This window comes from Elaeis guineensis, chromosome 1, assembly GCF_000442705.2.
Source record: "Elaeis guineensis isolate ETL-2024a chromosome 1, EG11, whole genome shotgun sequence".
Taxonomy (NCBI): Eukaryota; Viridiplantae; Streptophyta; class Magnoliopsida; order Arecales; family Arecaceae; genus Elaeis; species Elaeis guineensis.
The window spans coordinates 113,721,329-113,746,761 of NC_025993.2; the positions used below are offsets into that span (position 1 = coordinate 113,721,329).

Below are 25,433 nucleotides of genomic sequence, written 5' to 3' on the forward strand. Positions count from 1 at the left end.
CAATCCCATTTGACCCATAACTTAATTCTCAATCAAGTTAGTTTATATGTTCAATTAAGTCAAGTACTTTCAGATTGGACATATAAATATAGGTCAATTTCTTCCTACTTTGTCTGACTTGTGTGCATGACTCTATAGGTTCAAACACTAAGCTGGTAGCACAGGAATCAATTCCTGCACTAATCGAGATACCATTTAGCAATAGTTTCCGACGTCCAGATTGATCAAATTATCACAAAAAAATATTTCAGAACCCATACTCATGGTTACCGCATAATTCATCCTTTTAACCCTGGATGCTCTAGGATAGTCTCAAATTAACTATCAACCGAGATTGCTTCATCCACATTGTATTTCAACCTTTCAAATCTATCTCATAGATTACCCTAGCCAAGGCTTTACTAAATTGAAATACAGCAATACATCAACTCTAATAATCTGGAGGCATCAATCCCATCTTGATCCACACACAGACTTCGTAAGTACTTGACCGTACCCAGTAGCCTTCCGTCACTGTATTAAAAATACAGGTAGTTCGGCACCAAAGCACAGTGAGTTGCTTGTAAGTCACTATGGTGATCTTAGGTCTCAAGGATATTTATACCCATGTGTTTCGCGAGCAGCTCTTGATAGCAGAACGCTCAGTAGGTGAATCACTTGTTCAGTGATGATGTACCCTTACATCTCACCTGTATGTCATACCAGTATCACCACACTCCTTAGTTAAGAGGATAACCAACCGATATGACACACAACGATCTTCATTCGATAAACGTCATTATCCCATAATGACGTATCATTAGATCGCGAATTTGTTTAAGAACTATATGATAAATCTTCTCTTTATCGTACACTAGTATAGTTCTACGGACTTTATCACAGTATAAGAGTTCAAGGAAGATGTCACTTTGTGATGAAAAATATCATAATAACTATAATTCAATAATCAATAATTCATATATAAGGATGAACTCAATCATCACACGATTGATTTTAGGACACAATTCCCAACACACCAACTGCACCTTCAATAGCCTAGGGGCCGTCGACAACCAACAGCACCACCCACGGCCCCATGGATTTCACCAATGAAGGAGCTCATCATGGGGTCTGCCGAGGTGACGCGCTCATCCGCCACCCGTGAGAGCCGTCCGAGCATCCTCGGGCTTGCACCCAGTGCCACCTTATCCAACTCCACCATCCAATTGCTCACAGAGACAACCCACCTCCAAAACAATTACCGCCTACAGTGACAAAAAAAGAAAAAAAGAAAAATATGACTTATCGACCGACAAGTGGTCACCGACAACGAATTGAACGACGGTGACTTGACTGAAGGCAACATGAGAGGCAGAGATTGGATTGCTAGGGTTTGTGACGCAAGGGGTTAAGGGGAGAAGGGAACGACTTCATGCGAAGGAAAAGAGGGTTCGGATTTTATTTGATTTTTTTTTGTGAGAGTAATTTTGTCTAAAAAATTTATTACAAAATTATTAAAGATGTGGTAATCTAAATTGCCATTCCTTTCTTTGAGAATCCAATTCTCCCATGAAGCAATCTAGATCGCCAAGGTAATCTGGATACTATCCAAAAAAATATACCAAACGCAGTAATGTAGATTACCACATTAAATTATCAACAATCTAAATAGATCGAGAGCTACCAAATGCAACCTTAGTATAATGTATAGATTTCATTCATCTCGATTTAGGATTTGGCTCAGCCACTTTCTATATGCTTTTTATTTTTTCTCATCTTAGTTGTTATTGATAAACTGTGCAGACCTTGCAGTAAAGCAAAGTCCCTTTGTTCCGGTGAAAGATTGAAGACGGAGAGCTTTCTAATATGCTCCATGGATAAGTTAGGATGCATTTGGTTAGCCATTAAAAAAATATTTTTTTTATTTTTTGATTTTTAAAAAATAAAAATCAAAAAATAATATTTGATAACATCATAAAAAATAAAAAATAAAATTTAAAAAAATTAAAATAATTATTTTATATGCAAAGTAAATTTTTTTTACTTTCTGAAATTTGCTTTTCTGTTTTTTTTGCTTCCACACGTCTAAAACACCAAACCAAAAAGTAAAGAGCCCGAATCCTTCTCCCTCGTCGAGCTCTTCACCTCCCCACTCCCTTCTCCCTCCCTTCCTGAACCATTCTCCCTCGTTGAACTCTTTATCTGCCGTCTCCAAACGTTGTTTTTTGCTTTATAATAACGTAGTTACCAAACATACTTTTTACTTTTTTTGCTTTTACTCAATAATAAAAATCAAAAAAAATAAAAAATATTTTTTAAAAATCAAAAATCAAAAAGTGTAACCAAATGCCCCCTTAGGTGATACAATATTTACTTCTTTTTTTTTTCCCTCAAAAATAGTATTTCTGCAGTTATAATCGAAAGGCTTCGTATCTAAGTCTCTTCATAATTCTACTTTGGGCTTCATCATGGCTTGTCACATTACTACACTGGAAAGCATTTCCCATTATATTCTCATTCTCTTCTGATGTTCCAGCACTTCCCCTAACTAATTCTTGTTCTAAAGCTTGAGAATAGGTTGAGGATGGAACTGCATCAACAAAAAGTGAAAGTTTCGATCAAGTTATATAAATATAAAGAGTATTCAATTAAATCATGAACTACCATCATACTACCATTCATGCATGTATCACCATCATCCAGAACTTCCATCACGGTCGTCTGCTGCTGTCTTATGTGCATCCCATGGACATATATAGTTTAAGATGATTGCGCTCTTATCTTTTCCGAAAAGAAGTTCCAAAGTATTGCTCTCGTCGTCTTCTCCGCTATCAGTGTATTCGGCAAACATGTGTTACTTGCTCATCGCCCTGATCTTCACATTTCAACTTAAAGGCTACTGATCATGCTTCAATACATTCCGCGCGCGTGTATGCGCACTCTCAGTGAGTGCGTGCATGCATGCATAGCCGGCATCGCTTCTTATTGTTTCTCAACCAACAATGCCGTGGAAAAATGCAATATATTGCAGGTGATGAATCATCGTGATCGCCTTGAGTCTTGTTGGTTGTTTGCATATCTTCTTCCCTGATCTTTTTCTTGAATGAAAATTTATTCATGCAGGACTCGAAATTAATGAACAAGATCCGGTATGAAAAGTGTTGCTATCTCAAACAAATAAAAAAGCTCAAAATCTGATTATTTATGTGGCTTACAAGGTGAACTTGAATTGCTTTGGCTGAGGTTGATGCATCAAACTTTGCCCGTATTGCCGAGCCAGAGTGTGAAATTCCAGATCTCTAACCTAACATCACCCAACATACATAGATGTACAGCATGTACTTCACCAAGTGAGCGAAAACAAATTAAGCCATTTCCTTGCCCCTTTTAACACTTGCCGTATGTAAGACTATCCTATTTTTGGTTGGAATCAGAAGAGAGACGACGGGCAGAACAATGAACGGCGCCCATCCACCATTAGATTCAAAAAAAAAATTAAGAATAGATGAAAAAATAAAAATTAACCACCTATCCTAACCTACCAATTTACATCAAGAAAAAATAGATGGAGCATGTAAAAAATAAATTTCTACATGGATAAAATTACCATCATTTATTCATTTTTTTGACAAAACCCTAGCACATTCATTTTATTTATATATATTTTTTATTTTACATATATTATTTATCCTATATAATTAAATTTTATTAATAATTACTTTAATTTTACTATATAAACTCCACCATTATAAGTAAACATTAAAAATAGATCACCAGTGAACAGCATAAGCAGTTGAAGATACAAAAGAAACATCACTAGTGTTACTGTTACACTCTTCTTCAGCTGATAAGACCATTACACCCGCAAAGCTCATAACATCACTCAAAACGTTTTCATGTTACTGGTTCGATTATAACAAACTCGCACCTCATTTACATTATTTCTCACTTTGTCTAAAACTTTAAACTAGATTCCTTGAACTGGCAGGTGCTGATCGATTATTGCATTTTAAATTACCAAAAGAATGTTCCTACTATAAAAATCAAAAGAAAAAAAAAATAGTACCCAGAAGAAGCAACAATATACAAAAATGTTCTAGTCACATATATGTTACTCATCAAAACAGGCTTAATTCCCCCTGAATGTTTGTTTGCTGCCATCTCTCAGCCGTCTTCTACCAGGTACAATCCATAATTTGCAATCGGCAGCCTGCAACTTCCCAAAAGAAAGATGAACAACACCATTTAGACCACAGCGGCAGAAAATTTCTGGGATTAAAAAGGCTGCAGAATGGTCATCAGCTGTCGGCTGGTTGGCAGCCAACTGTGCATAGGACGGGTCCCCAGTTCGATCCCGAGTGGTGGCATATTGCTCAAAAAGATAATCAAAGAAAAGCATAGCGACTAGAGAACCTAAACGCAGAATAATCAATCTATGACATAAAAGTGCTACCATTCCAGATATTCTAAATCCTACATTTTCTTCTGAACTTCTTTAAAATAAAAAACTGCTGCAATTACTATTGATCTCACCTTATATCAACATTAAGAATGTCTCCGTAACATGTATCTGGGCTCCATCTATCTTCTTGCTATCTGGTATGAATGCCAACATTCATCAAACTACTAACAATGTTTGGCCGTAGGTCCAGAAGAAATATGCAGAAGCTGGTCTTTTCAGAGGAAACTGCAAAACAATATCAGTTGTTATCCTTCATTTTAAGATCAATCAATTTTAATTTTTATAAATCTATTTCACATCCCTCATTTCTTCTCTTCCAAATTTTCCCTCTCACCTAACTCCCGTTAACTCCTTATGCAACCCAGATAAAGTACATGCCACATATAAAATATTGATCAGGTGTAAGATTTTCAAGTGACACAGCAATTGCCACCATGTGTTAAAGATGATAACTAGCTACTACAGCATTCTTTCGTCATCTGAAATAGAAGTTGTGGACTTCATACTGGTGTTTTATCATACTAATGATTTGAAGAGGTAATTTGACTATGAATTCTAAGAAACTAATAAATTTAACAAAAAAATCTGAAAACTAAAAATATCTAGCATTGGGAAAAGTACATCAAACCCTCCCACACCAACTTCAAGATAGTTCAAGAATGTACCTGATAAGTAAGGCTAGAATATAGACAAAATCAAGCCCAAGTTGTGAGATCCCTGGGCCGTGTAGTCGCCTCCGTTAGAAACTTGACAATATCTGCTCTTGTAACCTCCTTCTCTCTCTTTAGATCAAGTTGACGAACCTGAGCAAATAAATACATGGTAACATCATGAATAAAGAGGTAAGGTAAGATACAGCAGCAAGCGAAAACATTTAAATGTACCATATGTAAACATATACAGTAACCAACAGCAGAAATGAAAAAATAAGATCCACATGGATAATTTAAGAAAACTCAACTATTGAGGTCCTATTTAGTGTGATATTGTTAACGAGTAAACAACCGTCTTCACTACAAATTGTAGCCAATTACAAAAAACTCATCTATTTGAGGACTTATTTAGTGGGATATTGTTAACCAGTAAACAACCACCTTCACTACAAATTGTAACCAATCATCCAAAAGAACCATTCTTAATACTTCAAATAAGTTGAAATAAAAGGCAACTTCATGGACTGATAAATAGCCAATAATACAACGTTGGCAATAAACAAGTAATGGAGAATCACTAAACCTGATAGCTTGTGTGTACAAACAATGTAAGATTTATAATCTGCCCTCTCCAACCTGTCTAATAGCTTAACCTACAATGCTCAGTCTCAGGAGATATGCCAAACATTACCTGCCTATGTTTAGGGACACAAATGGGCTGCTGGTCGGTGCCCGGCCCCAAGTCTGGCAGGTTGCTAGCATGTCCTTCAAACTCTGACACCATACAAGTGGATGCAACACATGATATAGTAGCCTATATTAACCTTGTAATAACTGCATGATTCCTTAAAACAAAACTAGACATCGTGAATGCATTTTCTTGCAAGGAATACAAAACAGAGAGGGAAAAGAAGAAATATCTTGCATACGTCAAATGGCCAATTAAAAGAAACAAAAAACCAGTCATTGCATTTCTCATGTGGCCGCCAAGCAGGACACCTGCAACATAGAGAGGGAAATGTCGCTTTCTTCCTGCCTATGTTTAGGGAATGGGCTACTGGTCGGTAACAGGCCCCAAGTCTGGCCAGTTGCTAGCATGTCCTTCAAACTCTGACACCATACAAGTGAATGCAACACATGATATAGTAGCCTATATTAACCTTGTAATAACTGCATGATTCCTTAAAAGCAAAACTAAACACATGCGCATGCATTTTCTTGGAAGGAATACAAAACAGAGGAAGCGTAAAGAAGTAATATCTTGCATATGTCAAATGGCCAATTAAAAGAAACAAAAAACCACTCATTGCATTTCTCATGTAGCCCCCACGCAGGGCACCTGCAACATAGAGAGAGATATGTCGCTTTTATGACTTAATGTGAAGTAAAAAGGCGTAACTGGTGGAATATCTATGTAAAAAATTGAAATGAAAGGAATGAAATCCACCAAATCCCTCTCTCTCTCTCTCTCTGTGCGCGCAGGCATTTCTATGTGTGCATGTATATCTATATCTCTCTTTCATTCCCTCTTTTCTCTCTCTTCTCTAGCAGATAAAGATGCTTCTCTTTCTCCCTTTCCCTTCATCTTCTTTGCTTCCTCTTTCTTCTTTCACTTTGTTCTACCTCTTTTCTTATTTCTCACTCAATGACAATCTATCGTATAAATTGTTCACACAGAAATACTTCTACCTCACACTTGTAATGGACTACCATGCTTGTTCTGCTAGAAACTGACTCATATTGCAATCTTTCTTGTTTCACCAGTTTTTCTTCTACTTTCTTTCTTCTCTTTTTCCATGGACACAATTAAGTGTCAATCTGGAATTCATCCATTGCATTTGCATTGAATTCTACAAGCATTGCTCCAAATATTATTCACAGGATGACTCTGTATATAAACCAAAACATAAAGAGGATCCAAGTTCTGATTCATTTGATAAAGATAAGGTTTGGGCTGGACTTTAACTTGGATGGTGCAAAATAGTGAGGGAAAAAGAGGCAAGTGCAAGGGTGAGTTATGGTAGCTTGATGATGCACACATGCAGAGAGAGATAGAGACAAGGTTTGCCATCTTGGTACTGGACCTCGTAAGGATATCATTTTATTATAGTATTGGTACATCGCATGATACAAGATAGCAAGGCATATCAAGTGTTGGTATAGAATGAGACTACGTACTGATTCAGTACTGATATAGTGCAATACTAACCAATGTCAAGGTTTTATGTCCCAACGGGACATGAGACATTCTGATTGTCCTGTCTCGTTCCTATTAGAAAACGGGACTGGGATAGGCTCGAGACATTGAAAACCATCCACATAGGGAGAGAAGAAGAAAGAAGAAAGAAGGGAGAAAAAAAGATGAAGAAAAAGAAAAAATGAAAGGAAAGAAGAAGAAAAGTGACAAAAAAAAAAGAAGGGAGAAGAAAAAGGAAAGGAAAGAATGGTAGAGGAAAAAAGAAAAAAGAACGAAAAAAAAGAAAAGAACGGAAAGAAAGGAAATAAAGGGAGAAAGATAAAGGATATCTATTGGGATGCATGACCAGAACTGCTATCGGGATGGGTCGGGCTAGCAGGATGTCCCGTTCCATAAAGAAACCGGAACACCTTTGTCCCACGGGACTTAAAACCTTGACCAATATGGCAAATCTTGGACAAAGGCATGTTGAATCTATGTATCCAAACCTGAAAATCAGGTCAAATACAGATCAGATAAATGAGGCACAAGCCTCCATAAACACGTGTCCTGAGGCAAATTTTCTCCTTTTTTTTTACCAAAAAAAAAAAACAAATGCCCAATAATATAATAAAATCATGTTCTACTTGATCTGACTAAATCTCTCAAAAAAATTTAAAATTGAATTCCAGCAAGCTGGTTTTGGATCTGAATCTAACAAACAAGTTTAAGATCTACACCCGTACCCAGGTCTGAAAAACAAGCCAGAAAAAATAATATTGTAGTCATTTGATTAGTTTATCTGTCCTAGTGCTCTTAACAAATAGAAACCAATTCCCACCTGTTCCACATAGTAATATAAAAGCTACACTGATGTACTGATATGTGATTTCTAACTTCTATATGATTTCGGAAATAGTAGTCCTGCATCTCTGAAGATGAATGAATAGTTCAGTCTCTTCAAGGAGGTTGAACTTAAGCTCAGTGAGAACAAACTATGCTTGTTCTACTGGCTTTTTTTAGCCCATAGAGAATAGAATATCTTACAAATGCCTCCTCAAGGTTCAGATGGTTCTGCTCATGATCCACATATCTGAATTGTAAGATTTTCATCTGAGCCAATCAAGAATATTACTGGAGGAAAATGAAACAAGCATTAAAGGATGTACACGATGATAGCAAGTATTGGCTTCCAAATAAACTCAACCGTGGCTTGTGAGATGAGGCCTCCTAAAAATCCATCTAACTGAAGGAAAGAACCAATGTAATCTCTATAGCAGAAGGGCAGGGCGTGCAAGTCATAGAAATGATTGTATCTTACAGATTTGCAAGCACAAATTAACACATAAAAAGTGTAGGACCTAATTGATCTAAAAAACCTCCAAGTGTTACCACAGACCCGCATATCAAATCCACTATGACAACTGAAAGATCATTGTGTATAAGGTGGAAAAGCTTTAAAAATTTTATAGCAACCCTTCCCTGATCAAGAACAAGATCACAGTTAATAATAATTTCCTGATCAACTTAATAAAACAGGCCACTTTGCATGATTACAATAGAAAGAAAATTCCAATAACATGCTTAACATAGCAGGTTACCTTTCCCTGATTTTGATAGTCTAGGTTACCTCTGTGATAAAGATTTCCAAAATGAAAATTCAAAATATTACCTTTACTAAACCTGTTTGAGATAGACCAGCTTCAGTTATAATCACCAAGCATTTTATGTCGTGCTCGCTTGCATATTCATACTGTTCTTTGACGCTTGGATCTGGCTGGGGAACAAACTCAGCCTGAAAAATAAAATTTATATTTATAGGCGATCAGAATTCAGAAGATAAAGCTTTAACATCACCTGAGGGCTTAAATCTCAACACTGGGCCCCTTGTTTTTGCTTCTATGACACTGATGTACTGAAACAGCTAGTAACAACAAGAGAAAAGAAAAAATTTCCCACTCTGTCCTGATTGTCCTGGTGCATACCCAGTGTCGTGATGCAACTGGGATTGCCGGGATGAATTGGGATTCATCCCAGGTCAAGCGACGACCTGTGCCCCACAGGTGTCTTGGGTCCCAGTTTCCTATTGGAATAGTAGTATAGTACACTATTAACATACCATCCCTTTCTGTTGTCTCATTCTTTAGGACCTAAATCCTTGAATTTCATGAATATTCATCCCAAGATATCTTTATTATTGCAATCTTCATCAAAGACACTGACCTTTATGTTGGCTTGCCATAGTTCTGCAACAAATGCCATGCGCTCTTGTAGCAATCCACCTCCACCTCTAGAACAGACCAGCACACTGGTACTAGATTCAGCTCTGAAATAGACGAATGGTGAGAACAATGTAGTACTTTCCCAAAGGCACAATATATCTTTTCAAGGTTACCCAAAGTATTAAAGATATGCACCTGAAGGGTCTGATATCTATGGAAGAATGATTAAGAATCTTTTCTAATGCAAGGCTGACTCCAACTGCACCAGGAGGGCTAGATTTCTGGTAAACAAAAAGGGTTAACATTAGACAGCATTAAGTTTGCACAAAACTTGAAGCTTTCAAATTTGTTTCGATATTTGATTATGATCGATATCATTTAAATGAGTAAAAAATTATGGAGAGTATACTCTTCTTCTAAGCCACTTGTCCAGAAAAGGTCATTTTCCTGCTGGACGTTACTTAAGAGTTGTTCGGTATCAGAAATTAACAAATAACAAGCCTTGAACCACCTGTTTTTTTGGGTTTATGAATTTCTTCATCAACTCAAACTCTACAAAATCAGGTATCACAAATTTCATCCAGGGTTTGTTAGGTCTCATGATGTCATGAGGACCGCAAATAAATCAAGCTGTTTGTGAAGAGCTTGACAACAGGGTCTTTTGAACTCAGTTTGCTAAGAAATGAGTAGAGTTTGAACATTTTTTAAAGCTTGGAAAGCCAAACTGGAACACCTTAGGGCTTGCAAAAATGAACAAGAGCTTCACTCGATCGGATAAAAAGCATGTTCAAGTTTTACTCATACGACAAGCCAAGCTTGGATATATCTTGTCGAGCTTGGCTTGAGCATAACTTTCCCTTTTACATAACATGGAGCCTGAGAAGCCTACGACTTGGCTCATCTCCTCATTTGGCCCCCTTACATATAATTTGCCAATCCATACTCCTTAGTACAAATAATATCAAGAAAGTGAATAAAATTTTTAATTCCTTTTCATGCAAACCATACTTTAGAAGATTCTTCAATTCTTCCTCGTAACAAAATGCATGAAAACTAGGTTTTGGTTTTGATTTCAGTTAGGTTCTGCAGTTTTGGTTTAAAAAACTTCTGCAGTTTAGCAAGTCTGCTCCAAGTTTTAAAGTTTTTTGTCGAAAAAAGATTTTAAAAAATAGAAGCCATGAAAAGTTACTGTACAACATTTTAGAGTATTTTTTTTGGTGGGTAGGTTCTTTATTTGCGCAGTTTTGATAATTTTTGGCTGAATTAATATTTAATATAAGTGAGAATAAGTTGGTACTTTTGTACCATGAATATAAATTATTCACTTCTTGGACTTCAACTGTTCAAGAATTATTATATTTCACATTTATTACAACTCACGATATATTGAATTTGGGCGTGTTTCTATGTTTTTTGAGGTTAAGTGGTCTTTTGATCAAATAAACATAGTTATAGAATGTTGTACTTATTTTATATAAACAGGTATCTCTTTTATTGAAAGTAAACCTAGCAATCTTGGTTGGTTTGACTCAAGGAGAGATACAATGCATCAAGAATTAATTTAGATATAATTAGCCAAATGTTACAAAAGTGAAAATAGATGCTGATAAAATTATTTACAAGGAGGTAAGAGCAAGTTAGAGAAAGTCGCATGTTATCAGGATCCTCAATGGCTCATGGCTGTTTACTTGCAACTTCAAGTTTTTATTTCCGTGAGGAAGGCTGCATTTGTTCAAAAAGCCACTTTATTAGTCAAAATAGGGAAAAAAAAAATGTCCCAGACAAAGATCTGTTTCAGCACACTGGCAAATTGGTACTCTCAGATCTAGATCCAGCTGAACTGTCTGCACTAGGCATTTCTTTCAACTGGACAGTTACAGGCCTTACTAAACGGCTTCCAAATTTTGTTAGGCCTAGCTAGGAGTTGCATTTTGATTGCTTATAATTCTCAACTGTTGATTTCACAGGGAGTACTTGGGTAAGATTAAAAGCCATTAAATCAGCCATTTGTGCCATGAAAAAGGAAGTCCACTCTTATTTTTGCCTACTGATAATTTCTCATGCAGAGGTACAAACAGTAAATGCCGTTTTTCTAACATGAAGCCATGCAGAGATGGGTTTCATTGCCAAACTAGGTTAAATCCAAAAAAAGGAACAATTTTCATCACGATATTGCATGCTAGCAAAATTCAGGTTGCTTAGAGAGTTTCAGAAGCTGAAGAGTCAGGAGGAGGATAAATACAAAAAAGCTCTGGAATTCTTCAGTACTGCAGAAATTAGAGGCACTTCTGACATCATATGGTTTAATTTATCTAAGAAGCTTGAGTAGTGGGATACACTAAACAACCCCATATGAATGAGACATGGTCTTTTTCTTTATGATTATAAAAGCATAAACTTCTTGCTTTTGCCTTATTATACATAGCGACTTGCAGTCATACAATAATCTTACAGGACTAAAAATAGAAGATTAATTCAGTAGCAACACAATGATAGATAAAAATACTCAGTATTTCACTCAGCCTTCTAGTGGTGTCATAGGCTACAATTCAAGATCAATTCTTTCAACAAGATAATACAGGTTAAGAATTTGTACAACAATGATAAGCAGTATTGAATCTATTGTGCTCTCTGAAAAAGATCATGCGAAAAATAATAATGAGAATCTAAGTGCAACGTGAGTAACCTACATATTCATGGTCCCACATTTGATTAATGAGATGGTCATACCGGCCACCAACAGCAAGCAAGATCGTCTCAGCAACTGATCCAGGGTTACTCTCCTTTAAGTACATCTGTATTAACATGTGGATGAAGCTGTTAGATGATGGCATGCTACCATATCAAGCAACCCAATTTCTAATATGACATATTAGAATCTGTAATTTCCAAAATCAGGTTAAAGAATGTAAGAACCAATAAAAAATGATTCATCATTATGGTAATGTTATCCATGTTTTGAAATACTTGAACAGTTTGATTAACAAGACAATCTTAACAACCTAACAAGGGAAATATAGTTCAGAGAGTAGAAGAGGAAGAGAGAGGTGTTTAGACTGCTTAATCTTGATGAACATGCATTTTTATATTTATAATACTAGATCAACACTATAAACAACCAAAAGATGAAAGTATACTTTTTAATTCAATGTGTAGAATACCATAACCAGCCCAAGAATTGTCTATTAAGACTCTACATAAAATCACACAAAGAAAGGCCACATAATGATAAAAATCAACTCAGAGGATTGACTAAGCCAATGAAGACTCTACATAAAATCACACAAAGAAAGGCCACATAATGATAAAAATCAACTCAGAGGATTGACTAAGCCAATGATTAATCAATAGCAAGATCACAAGACTACGAACCAGAATTACAAAAGAAAGAATTTTAATTTGAGCATGGTACTAGCATCATTAGAAAGCCCCAAATACAAGCTTTTCAACATAGCAGGAATTGCACAAATCATACTCCAAGAGAAGAGCTATGAATGTTTTTTATGAGACACTGCCAAAACTATAGCAAAATTCATGCCATTAGCACACAATCAATTATTTCCACCAAACATAGAAAATCTACTTTTAAAATTTCCAGTTTAGCCTAAGGTTTATTTCCACCAAAGTCATTTGTAGTAGCTATGGCACCATTCTAGTAGCATTGGTTCTTAATCCAAGTAACATTTGGGCACCGCATTGAATCTAGAGTCCAAGTTTGGTAATTTGGGTGCCAAAGTCATGTTTTGGCAATTCATGGGGGGGATGAAGCGAGATAATTTTCCAGTGGTTGGCGCATCTAATTGGGCATGGAGAAGCATTGAGAACCACAATATCTTTCTCCGGAGCAGTTTCTTTTCCCACACTCAGCATAGCACTTCACTTCCAATTCGCCAGAAAAATCAACTGACTTCTCCCTTCATCATTGATCTTTCCTCCATGTCTCGTTGAATCCATAGAGACTGAGCAGTGAGCACTTTCTCAAGGAAGCCCCATTCTAGTCCATCAACTGACTTCTCCCTTCTTTCTAATTCTTGAGTCAATGCACTCATTTGCTATTAAGACTCCATCCAAAATTTGACTATTGCTATTATTCTTCATTCCAAAATAGTCATCACACTATTGACACTTCCAAAAGTCCTATAATTCATGCTTAGGATTTGCTTTTAGGGTTAGGCTGTGATCTTACCTTCTTATTTAACTTCCTTTTCTTCAAGTAGTCTTATTTTGAGTTTCCATGGCATAGGTCTATTATTGAGTTGAGATTAATGAAAAACTGAGCATTTAGGTAGATTTTACCATGTAATTGGTGGTTGAATCATGTAAACTCTTCTCATCTCTCCTTCATTCCCCCTTCTCATATTTTCTATACTCTTGTCTTCCTTTTCTGTTAATAATTTGTTATTATTACTAGCACAAGCTCATTTCCTGGGTAATAGATGCAGGCAAGAAAAGCCCTTGCCACAAGAATTGCATCAAGGCCAAAGGAGCAGTACCAAAGCATCATGGGCAAAAACCCCTAGGATGTCTAAGTTAATGGTCAAGCAAGACCATGTGGTGGCACTTGACTCATAGGTGCCCAAAGAGCTCAAATATTTGCAATGGTTGGAAGAGTCCAAAAAACTAGCTGCTTAAAAATTCATGAAGAATAACACACAAGGAATTTCAGGGTGAAACCACTTCTAGCACATCAATCATCAAGTTTTCCAACCAAGGTTCGTCATCTTGGTAATGGACCCCTACAAGTACCATCCTATAACAGTGTCGGTATGCAGTATTGTACAAAATGGCAAGGCACCAAGTGTTGGTACAATATGAGACCGCATACCAGTTTGGTAGTGGTACCATATGCTTGGTATGGTATCAACTATCAACTCATACAACAACCCTTGTTTCTAATGCAAGTTCGATTGTATTAATGGTCAAATGACAAAATTATGGCTAAAAAAGCTAACCTATGTGAGTACAGCCTAGATTTGTAATAAGATAGAAGCACCAATGATGTTTATATATATATGTAGAGAGAGAGAGAGAGAGAGAGAGAGAGAGAGAGAGAGAATAATAATCTGACGATAGTTAGTATTCCATCAAACCTTTTTGGATGGTAGAATCCTTGCCGTCGGACCCCGTTTTAGTCTAATTCACCTTAGGATACATTTGACAGTAGTCATGATGCCATCCAACCAATATGACGGCACAAAACTTGACTTTAGACCTGCTTTTGCATCTAGAACATCCCTAAGGCACGCCAACTTGTTATGATGACTTGGTGCTGAAGTATTTGGGTCCTAGTTGAATTCTAGAGACATCCCCCAAGTTTTAGTGATTGTGAGGGGGCCTAGAACACTACAAATACCTCCTATAACCCAGTCTTTCAACCATAAAATAAATATTATTGAATTTGAAGCTCTCCATGAGTCTCTATTTGGTGGTGTGACTTTGCCTAATTGCGGTGTGACTCCATGGCAGCCTTCGTGCGACTCGAAGAATCCATTTTCTTCTAGTATGACTGCGCAAAGGTTATAAGCGAAGCTAGTGCAATGTCGGTGTATACACGAATTCTGAGAGAAGACTGGTGTGTCTCTTATCAGATCGAGAGGTTCGGCTGGTGAAACAACTATCTTGCTATCCTTAGATGTAGTTTGCTTCCTCGATCTACTTATTTTAGATTAGTTTTCTTTGGAGTTATTTTTATATTTCTAGTTTGTACAATCATCATAAATGCTCAAAAAAGAAGGAAAAGAGAATATTGTTTATGTTTTTGCATTATTACATATATCCTAATTACTATCAAGGTAAGAGAGGCTATGTTAGTGTTCTCAAGCTCCCAGTGCTGCTGAATAAACAAGTTCTCTTACTGGTAAATGCCTTAGCTGAATGTTTTCATGATCCAATTAGGTTAACCTTTTGCTTCCATGCGAGCTCACCCTAATCTCACGTAGCAGGATCCTTGACCAGTTGACCCGACCAGTCCCGGCCCACATCAATAATATAAAATTATTCTATGTTATGCGGTCATGTTCGTCTCCTACAAGTTAATGCAAATATGAAGCAGTAATATTCCATGCTAGTAGACATGGAATAACAAGTTGAAGGATTGGAGAGAAAAGGGAAGGGAATTATCTCACAACACAATCCTTCATGACAGGGCATGGTTACATCACTGTGACATAATGTACTTCCAATGGGAGTGCACAAACAATCTAACCTAGGACTAGGAGGAAAATACTGTCTTCGCTTTCTCAAGCTGGAGGCTACTAGAGTATGCAAAGCTAGCTAAACTTTTTAAGTATGAGATTTCTTCCATGTGAATGCCCTCCAACAAAAGTTTCAGGCATCCAGAGAATTATGGTTCAATATAAATGACACCATCTACTGATAGCTTTGATAACAAGAGACTGTTTTCCTAAGATTTTCTCAAGCATTTTGGGGCATACTCAAACCAATGTAATGTTAGTTGCATTGGTATCAGCCATTGGTTGGACTACTGTTTGGAGTGAGGTTAGCTGTCCCTACACCGAACTCCATACCGGCACCATGATGCTACAGTGTCAATATGCCTGCTATGGCTGCCATTTTGGCATACCCACTCTGTACACCCTCCATACTGAGTCTCCGTGTAATGGGACAGTATACTGATATTGGGTGGCATGCACCAATATGGCAAACCTTGGCTTGGAAAATGAAGTCAGTTTGGGTCATGTTATGACATTTTCCGGTTAATGTCTTAAAACTAGAGATGGGGACTAGTATTAATAATTATGATTTCAGGGTTTTTCAAGGCCCTACAATTGAGTGGTGGTTTCTTAATTAGGTTAGAGTTTGTTTCTTTTCTTCATAATGACCTTATTTTGAGCTAAGTATATCATAGCAACTATTGATAACGTACGAGTAAGATCATCATGGGAATGAATCTTTTGTATGGGAATTATATTAGTAAGGGCATGAATTTAATGACTCATAAGACCCTAGATATATGAATAAGAAAAGCTCAAGGACTAAATTGCTAATGCTAGAGAATTATGAGCTCCTTGTGCTTTCTGGTAGGCTGCCGCTTAATGCTTGTCCGCTGGCTGCCACCTCATGCATAATGCCACCTCGTGCTTAAATACCATCTCCTACTTGCTTGCACCCACCTCATGCTTTTCCTGGGCTGTCACCTCCAACCTGCATGGTAGCCAATGGTTGACACCTAGCAGCCCCTTATGGTGGCTGGACACCCACCCAGTTACTTTGCACCTTCTTTCTATCTTTTTGCTGCCTGAAATTACAGCAACCATCGTGGAGAAAGCTGCTGAAAAGATAGTGGAGTCGTTGAAAACTAGAGAACTCCCGGTTGTGCTTTTAAAATTGGAAATTTGCTAGGGTTGTAAGGCCCAGCAAACAGCTATTAGACTTGGGATGGGGATTGGGAATGGGTCCAAACAGATGATCCATAAGTCTGCTTACAGACAATTGGCCTACATTCATAGTAAGTCACTCCCTTTCTCAAGTTAGGGGTGCACTATCACTATGTAGCTTATGCTATGGTTGATGACCCAAGGCTTAGAACTGCAATGACAATGATGATGAAGCTTAGTTTAGATTTTGGGCCATGATGGAATAATTTTATATGGTACTAAAGCCCCACATATCCGATGCGCATGCACATGCTACACTCATTTTTCTTCTTCTTCTTTTTTAAATACAATATTAGAGGACCCAAAATGTCCAATGTGCATCCATGTGCTTCCCTCTCCGAGCTCTTTTTTTTTTTTTTTTTTAAAAAAAACTACTTGGACGAGTAGCATTTTCATTTTTCATTTTTCTTTTTTTAAGACATTGACAGAAGACCCCAAGTCTAACACTCATGCTGAACTTGCATAGTTAACATTCAATTTCAAAAGTGCCTGATTTTGGTCCACTGAATCTAGAATTTGTTTTTTTGTCATTTTGGCTATGATCAATTCACAAAAGTGTTTTGCCATATTGTAGTTGGAAGTATTTCATGGATTTCAAACATAGAAAAGTATCTGGATACAGGATCATGGGATAATAACTATCCCAGCTGAAGTTAAAACGATCATAGTTTCATAATTTTGCTAACTCTTCTTATTAATACCTGTGATGAGCTAATTCTGTAAACTTTATTTTACACTCAGGGTATTTATTCTGCAAACTTTATTTTGAGCTCAGGGTATTTATTCCGTAAACTTTATTTTGAGCTCAGGGTATTTATTTATTTTTAATCAATAAGCTTATCAATGCCAAACTGGCAATGTAAATCAAAGCTTATTGCATCAAAGAAATTGCCCTTGATCATATTGATTCATGCAAGGTATTTAAAAGTGAAATATCATATTGAATGAAAACAAACCTTCTGGTCAGTGAATCAGTCAACCCGGAAATAAAAAGCTGGATACTGACTGGTTGCTACCTATTTGATTTTACTAAGAAATTCTAAGTGTAATTCAGTGTTTTCAAACAAGTGTTATCAACTATATTGATAAAGACATTTGATTCTACCATTAGTTTATAAGTGTAATGTTTTCCAAGTAAACTATCTTGGTAAATGCATATACTTGATAACTTTTGTAACATATTGTTTCATAACTATTTGAGTTTCTCTAAGTATTTATCCTGGTTTTCTCTACTTTTCTTTCTTTTATTTTTTGAATTTTTTCTCTCCCTACCACCTCCCCCCCCCCCTCTCTGCCTCCCTTTCTCCCTCTCCCTTTTCCTCTTTTTCTCTCTTTCCTTCTCCCTCCCCCTCCCTAACCGGATTTCTCAGACCGAGGGGCACAACCATGCTGGTTCCCCCCTGGTACAGTCAGGTACACCTTGAACCAGGTGGTTTGGGATGGTTCCACCTTCCATGAACATTTAGCTTTGCTCTATTGATCAAATGGTCATTTTATTCATGACATAACTTGAGGCTTAGATGACAATTATGTGCTTTCACATCAGTTCATTGACTTGAAATTAGACCATTGATTCACATAATTGGAATCAGATAAGGAATTTGTCGAAGCCGGGTTCTACATTTTTAGTACAGCTTTGTTATTCAGTTGAGATAAGCTTTTTGATGGATTTTTCTACATATTTTGGTGGTTGCAAACACTTAAGCCTCCTCTTCTCTATCCTTCATCCTATCATAATTCCTACATCTCTTCTTTCCATTTTCTTTCACACTAACTAATATTCAAAATGTGTAGAATTTTTTTCTCAAAATGACTAAGAAATTTTTGAAATTTTCCAGTTGGAAAAACAAAAGCAAAATTGTGAAATGCAAATTACAAATTTTAGGTCAGTTAATACTTACATATGTGAGATATGTTCTCATATATTTCATAAGAAAGATGGTTTTGTGTCATGGAATAAATGAACCTTACGAAATCCATTATTTACATTTTCAGTTCATTGATATAGTTTTGAAGGTCTTCATCATTCCCCTAATATCTTCATATAGAGCATTTTCATGAAAAAAGAATAGAATATCTGTTGCAATGCTGCATGGTTTCTAGTTGATTACATAATGCTTGTCTCAAGACACATTGAAGAAAATAATATTGATCTTACCTGAAAGAAGAGTTCCCTATGGTAAACCTCTGTAGGAGGCATTAGTACATCAATAGAAACTTGTTGCGCAATGCTCCAAGCCCTTAAACATCTGAGAAGAACAGACAACTCCTCCAAAGCCTTGGAAGTAAATCTATCTGCACAACCATTGCAGTCATGTTAAGATATTCCTTGTACAAAGAACGAACTCTGTGAAAGAGGAAACAGTACCAGAAGAGAGGGCTCCTCTTAATCTTGCAAGAGCTTGGTCTGCAGATCCACAAAACCTTAAATCAGCTGTTTGTAATCTGTCCACAATTGCTTCAGAAAGATTAAGATCCTGGACAACAAATATGACGCACATGTAAGAATCGGTTTATGTGAACAATATGCTTCTTGAGTTCAAATTTTACCTTGTTTTTCTTGATTTATGCTGTATATTTAGCCACTTTCTCAAAAATATATCATGGGAAAAAGTTAAAAATAAAGAGACATCGAACTTCTTTATTTGATTCCAAGCAATTGGACCGCAAACATATACCATGATAAATCTCAATTTTCATATTAGCTACAAGAATCAGAATGCATGATTATAGTCATTAGTTACAAAAATGTTCTAAAATCATGCCCTAATCCTTTCCGATTAATCCAGCAATGCTTGAGCTCCTACCTGTCTATATATTGGACCAAGATTTCAGATGTGAAATGATTTTTATATATGAAATTTCCCTTGCAAACTTGCAATGAAAGAACCCTGATCTGGAATCTAGGATTTTCAAGATGCTCAATCCTCTAACATCAGACAAGGTCATCTTCAACTCATAGCATCAACACATGATCTAACATGAAGCAATGCATGACTCTTCCAGACAGTTAATGCTGTTGACTTGCCCAAAAGAAAGTAGATCCACCACTATGCACCTTTTGACAGTTTTTGTAACTTCTAATTGCACTATTTACTGCAACTTGGTCTTACGGTACACTCATTCAAAATTTATGCTCCAACCTTTAAATTCAGCAGGAACAGGTGCATAGTATTTCTCACGCATCATCCATGTATTGAGGTTAATCCTACTTGAATTTCTGCATAAATTTTACCTTCAGATTTAATTCAGATTGTTCTTTATGTCCATTACACTAGGCTCAAAAATTTTGCAATCATGTCATATAAGAATTCGAGTAAGTTAGAGAGTGAAGTTTATTACAACTGTGGCATGGCATGTTTAGGCTCCCTAAGTTTGTCCTGAATAGCTATTCTACTACTTGTGCTTTAGTTCAAAATAGCTGCCTGTGACTCAGTGGTAGAGGGTTGTAAAGGATTAACTGCAGTGGAACAATAAAATGATAATAAGGTCAACATTAATCTTTGGATTCATGGTAGGTAAGAAAATTGCTCACTAGATTCTGAAATCACCAACCTACAGAACAAGCAACTATAACTGATGGAAAAATCATTTAGGGCTATGTATAGAAAAATGTGGAATATAATGCTTATCAATTTGATAATCGATGACTTTTCCATTGATTAAAGCATACATAGACTAATTTCATCACTCCACTGTCTGAAAGTACATCAATGAGGATCTTGTCATTAAAGAACTCCGGTAACTAAGTCATCAGTTGCAACTCTGTGACTTCGAAACATGCATGATGCATGATTTGACTAGTGCTATGACCTGGGGTCTGATTAATGATTTCACAGAGTTAACGCAAATAGAGGCCTAATCAATGCTAAATATTATATATATGGCTTTCATAAGAACAATATTATTTTTATAAATATTTAAATAAATTACCTTAATTTTTTTTCTCTCTGCCTTCTTCAATTTGCTCTCTTGCTTTAGATTATTCTTCTTGAAGCCTCTCCCAATTTTAGGTAAAGTCTCCTCTTATCTCCAGGGATCGCTTCTTGGATCTCTCACTTAGCTCCAAGACTTCCTAGCTATTACTATGTGTATACACCCATCATCATCACTAAGAAAAGCTAGGATAACCTTTTTTACCATGTGCATGAGTGAAATGCCCTTACATGCTTAGGAGAGTGTAGGCATTCTTAGCAGATTTGTGTCATCAGAAAATTCAAGTACACATGTGCTTGAAACAGGGAAAAGAGAGGTCAATATAAAGCTGTGTTCCTATTGCTCCCTCTACTTGAATCAATATGGTGATATTGACATTACTTCTGATATCATGATATGTATAGACAAAAAGACAGCAAAATATTTCTCAACTTTAGTAAAGCATGAAGCCAGAATCCTTTGCTTTACCTCTTGCAGCATTTACTAAACTTAGAGAAAATTATGGGTATCCATTGGTTGAGCTAGATGAAAGCTTTCTAGTGCAGAGTTTGGTGTGATACCTGGCCAAAAAAAAAAAAAAAAGCCCTGTTTTGATTTTCATCTCCCTTCTTTCTTTCCCTCCCTCTATTTTTAATCTTCCATCAGAGACTACTAAAACTTGATCTAAACTTATCCTCTGTTTTTCATGAATCATGGTTAAAGTTAGGCAATTGATATTGCAGCAAATTTATCAGGTTCTTCAAGATGTGGAGAGGGCACCAGTCCTCGGTGGGCATTGGCTACACAGAACAAGCCTCTGCTGGCAACTATTTCTCTGATGCAAAACAGCCACTTCTATTTTGGTCCTTGTAAGTTTTATTATAGTTGTGAATATCTATCATTTGGCATTGTTAATAGTTCAATTGCTATTTGATGAACTGGTTGCAATCAATAAATTTAGCAACACCTTATAGAAGGAAGAACGGAAAGAAGGCCTCTAGTGCCCGATATGTGAGTTTAACTGCTGTATAAGTGTTGCTTGGGTTTGTAGTCTTCCATATGATGAAACTACAATAATGGCTTGGTATCATGATGGGCAAAATTCATTTGAGACATGGAGATGACAGCAGGATATCTAAAAAAGAGAATAAAACAGCTGGTCCTTTATTTGACTGCCATATGACCTCAATTAGTGCTAACATGGATAATTAGAAGGTTATTTTATCAAATAAATCTTGAGCAGGATATTACTTAAATATTTTAAACAATAATATTATTTTGAGAAAATGTCCAAACAAGGTTTGCAATCTCGGTAATGGATCCCATACTATTACCGTGAAGGTACAAAGTTGTTACCAAGGTTTTAAATCCCATAGATGGGACTGTCTCAATTTTCTCATGGAATAGGATGCGTCACCATCCCACCCCATCCAACACTTAGGATAGGAGATATCCCAATACATCCCAATCAAAGCGCTGGGACAGTTCTGTCCCAACATGTGAATCGTACCCTATCTCAGTGTCCTGCAAGACGTCCTGCCAATACCTGAATCCATGGTCATTACACCTACATAGGGATTGGTTCGGCGTATTGAGACTCGATATGCCTCTTGCACCAAGTCTTAGTTCGATACCGGTCTAATATAATATGCCCAATATGGGGTGGTACGTATTAGTATGGTAAACCTTGAGCCCATATATGTGTTTGTATAAGTCATACTAAATAGAGGTACTGATCAGGAGTCAAGAATAACCACATTGAGGGATAGAGAGAGAGAGAGAGAGAGAGAGAGAGAGAGAGAGCCAAAAATTGTATCGGAGCATTAATACATAGAAAGAAAAAATTATAAGTAACACTATTAGCACTTAAGGACAATGTTAAAATACATTGCGCATTCAAAAAAGACTTATCATTGGAAAAAAAAAAAAAGAAAAAAGAAGGGTTGAAATGTTAAGGTTCCTTTCCACATCATAGCACCATGTTGATCAACATGTCATTAACTTCTACTAACCTGTAAAAGCTGTCGCCGGACAAAAACCCAATTTGATTTGCGGTTAGTGGACTGGGGACAAGATGAAGTGATCAAAGACAGAAGCTGCATTTAATAAAATATAATTAGCCCACTCTGTCAAAAATTATGCATATAACAGAAAAAGAAGTCACACAAACATACCTCAGCTACATTTTGTCTAAGCTCGCTGGCAATTCCTACCCAAGACCAAATTGATTCCAAAACACGGCCATGATTCAAACGAATATCTATAGCATTCGGATGAAAGAAACAGGTTGCAACATCCATTGCCACCTGATATTTTTCAAATGTACTCACCATTTGTTAGAATACTTCACAAATACATTCATAAAAGGGATACAGTTAAAGACATTTTTTCAAGATCAATATATATCTGCCTCTATATCCTTTAGGCAAACAAAAACCACAGCTCTATGCAAGACAATGTAAACACGTATTTTAATTCTGTGCTGTAATTGCAAAAGGCCAAAATAGACACTGCATTTCACAAGCACTTTACTGGTCCAAGGAAGATCCCATAAAGATGCAGATTTAGGAACATATATCACACATCAATAAAACAAGTCTGGAGAAAATTCATTAATCATAAAGAGATTTTAATAGATAAAACTTTCCAAATACTTAATTATTTGAAAACCTTCAACCTGCATATTTAAATCTCTCTTGCTTTCAATGCTTCAATTCTGTTAAATACATTATTTTTAAATGAATTATTCAGAGGTAGAATAATCTAGAGCCAATTTTAGGAGTTCAAGAAGAATTGTCTTAACAGTAAGGACAATTTATTTGCCCATGACAAGAAAGGCATACTGTTCATCCATTGAAGCAAACTTAGACAAGACTATATCAATAATTAAAAGTAATGGAAGACTGAATGGGACAAGACAACACAAGCATCTCCACATTAATATTTAATTGCAAATCTTGATAAACACAAATCAAACGAGCATATACAGTAAACGATGGGAAAAAATTGCCAGAAAAACTATTGCACATGTTAGAGAATAGAGACTACATCAAGACAAATCAATAGTGTTGTTCAAGGACAGTGAAGACGATCAAAAATCTGATGCTTGAAGCTGGAACCAGTGATCTGACCTAGTAGGATTGTCTCTTTTTCCTCAGTGACCTGCAACAACTGATGGCACGAGAGTTGCAAAGCGATTCCCGAATGTTGCCAAGGTTGAAAATAACCAGTATAGGAATTTTAAAACCAGCAGGAAGAAAGATGGGGGAGAAAAGGAAGGTACTTAGAAGGATTAAGAAAAAAAAAAAAGCAGAGAAAAAGGAAGTCAAACATTCCGCCCTGCATATTTTGCAGAGACAAAACTACTCGTGGTGGGAAAAAAATTAAAAGCATGATCCAAGCCAATTCATAATTGCGAACTGAGTGTTGCAATCCCATCAACAAGGAATATATAGTTATATACATAAAAGGAAGAACACAAGGGCCAGTCAGTAAAAGTTCAATTCCTAAATAAGAGGCCAAGTGCTGATGCATAGGGCAGAAGAGTCAAGTAAAATGAAGCCAAAAACATGTAGGCCAAGCTAATGACTGAGAAGGTTAAGAATGTCCATTCAGGAAGCAGGCAAAGTTTACCATCGGTAAGACCGTAAGAGTGACAACAATGATTATTAACTACTGACGAACCTGCAAATGGAATGACTAAGCATAGCAAAAGCTGTTGCATAATGCACCTAGCAATTTGGATATTACAAAGATATAACATATTTAGCCAAGGTCAAAGGTTTTGCCCAAAATCAATCCAGAGCTTGCAGAAAGTTTTGGTTTTGGTCAGTTTCAGCTAGTTTCCACCGAAACTACTATGTTTAATTTTTATTTTTATTTTGTTGCACAAGTAAATATGCATAATACGTTCTGAAGTTCATCAATATAATGGTTTAATCCATGTTACTTTCATCTAAAATTTATTATTTATGTGGTTAAGATGCAATCTTGATATGTGTTTAAAAAAATTATGAACAACATTGCAATATATATAAAAGTAAAGATGTTTGTGCATGTCTAGGAGATTTGATGTTATTTTGGAGGGTGTGGTGCATATTTAATTTGATGCTTATGTGTATTTATATTTTACTGGTCTATGAATGATTGAGATATTTGGTGTTTTACTCAATACATTAGTAAATTATTTATGCATCAAGTTTCAATGAAATTTACTTTCAACTTGGAACCACCCGAATAATATAAATTATGACTTTAGATGACCTAAAACAAAATAATATGCTACAAAATAACTTATCTTGATTTATTTTATCATTAGTTTCATTATTTTTCTTCCATTTTTCAAATTCTTGAAAGATTCCCCAAAACTTGGATTGAACCTGCCAAAACCGCTGGCCAAAATCAAAACAGTGCGGTAGGAGGGAGAAGAAGTGGGGAAAGAAGGGGTTGGGGTTGCGGGCAGTGCGAACTGAAACCAAAACCAAAATTGAGTTTTAAAACCTTGACCTTAGCAGGGCAAATATAGAACCCTTCACAGGAGGGAAAGCATATCTTGGCATATCCAAGCAAGACAAAGGCACCTGAAAAGAAGACCCTTTCACTTGATGAGGACAACATCCTCTTAAAAAT

General features: G+C 36.4%; 1 protein-coding gene across 6 annotated transcripts in view; it reads right to left on the bottom strand.

Moving 5' to 3' along the window:
• Positions 1 to 3,725: 3,725 nt before the first annotated feature.
• LOC105038626 (eIF-2-alpha kinase GCN2) overlaps positions 3,726 to 25,433 on the bottom strand; it is a 65,809-nt gene continuing 44,101 nt past the window's right edge. For 4 of the 6 annotated variants that reach the window (XM_073260267.1, XM_073260262.1, XM_073260271.1 and 1 more), the window contains 11 exons: positions 22,979 to 23,110; positions 22,817 to 22,900; positions 19,258 to 19,366; positions 19,048 to 19,184; positions 12,183 to 12,287; positions 9,688 to 9,773; positions 9,494 to 9,596; positions 8,943 to 9,065; positions 5,107 to 5,244; positions 4,513 to 4,666; positions 3,726 to 4,189 (listed from right to left, as the gene is read on the bottom strand). In XM_073260267.1, coding sequence (XP_073116368.1) covers positions 5,137 to 5,244; positions 8,943 to 9,065; positions 9,494 to 9,596; positions 9,688 to 9,773; positions 12,183 to 12,287; positions 19,048 to 19,184; positions 19,258 to 19,366; positions 22,817 to 22,900; positions 22,979 to 23,110 — 987 coding nt within the window. In that variant the 3' untranslated portion in view covers positions 3,726 to 4,189; positions 4,513 to 4,666; positions 5,107 to 5,136. Of the gene's footprint in view, positions 4,196 to 4,512; positions 4,667 to 5,106; positions 5,245 to 5,785; positions 5,869 to 8,942; positions 9,066 to 9,493; positions 9,597 to 9,687; positions 9,774 to 12,182; positions 12,288 to 19,047; positions 19,185 to 19,257; positions 19,367 to 22,816; positions 22,901 to 22,978; positions 23,111 to 25,433 lie in introns of all 6 variants that reach the window. The other 2 variants (XM_073260260.1, XM_073260256.1) reach the window with 2 other exon arrangements.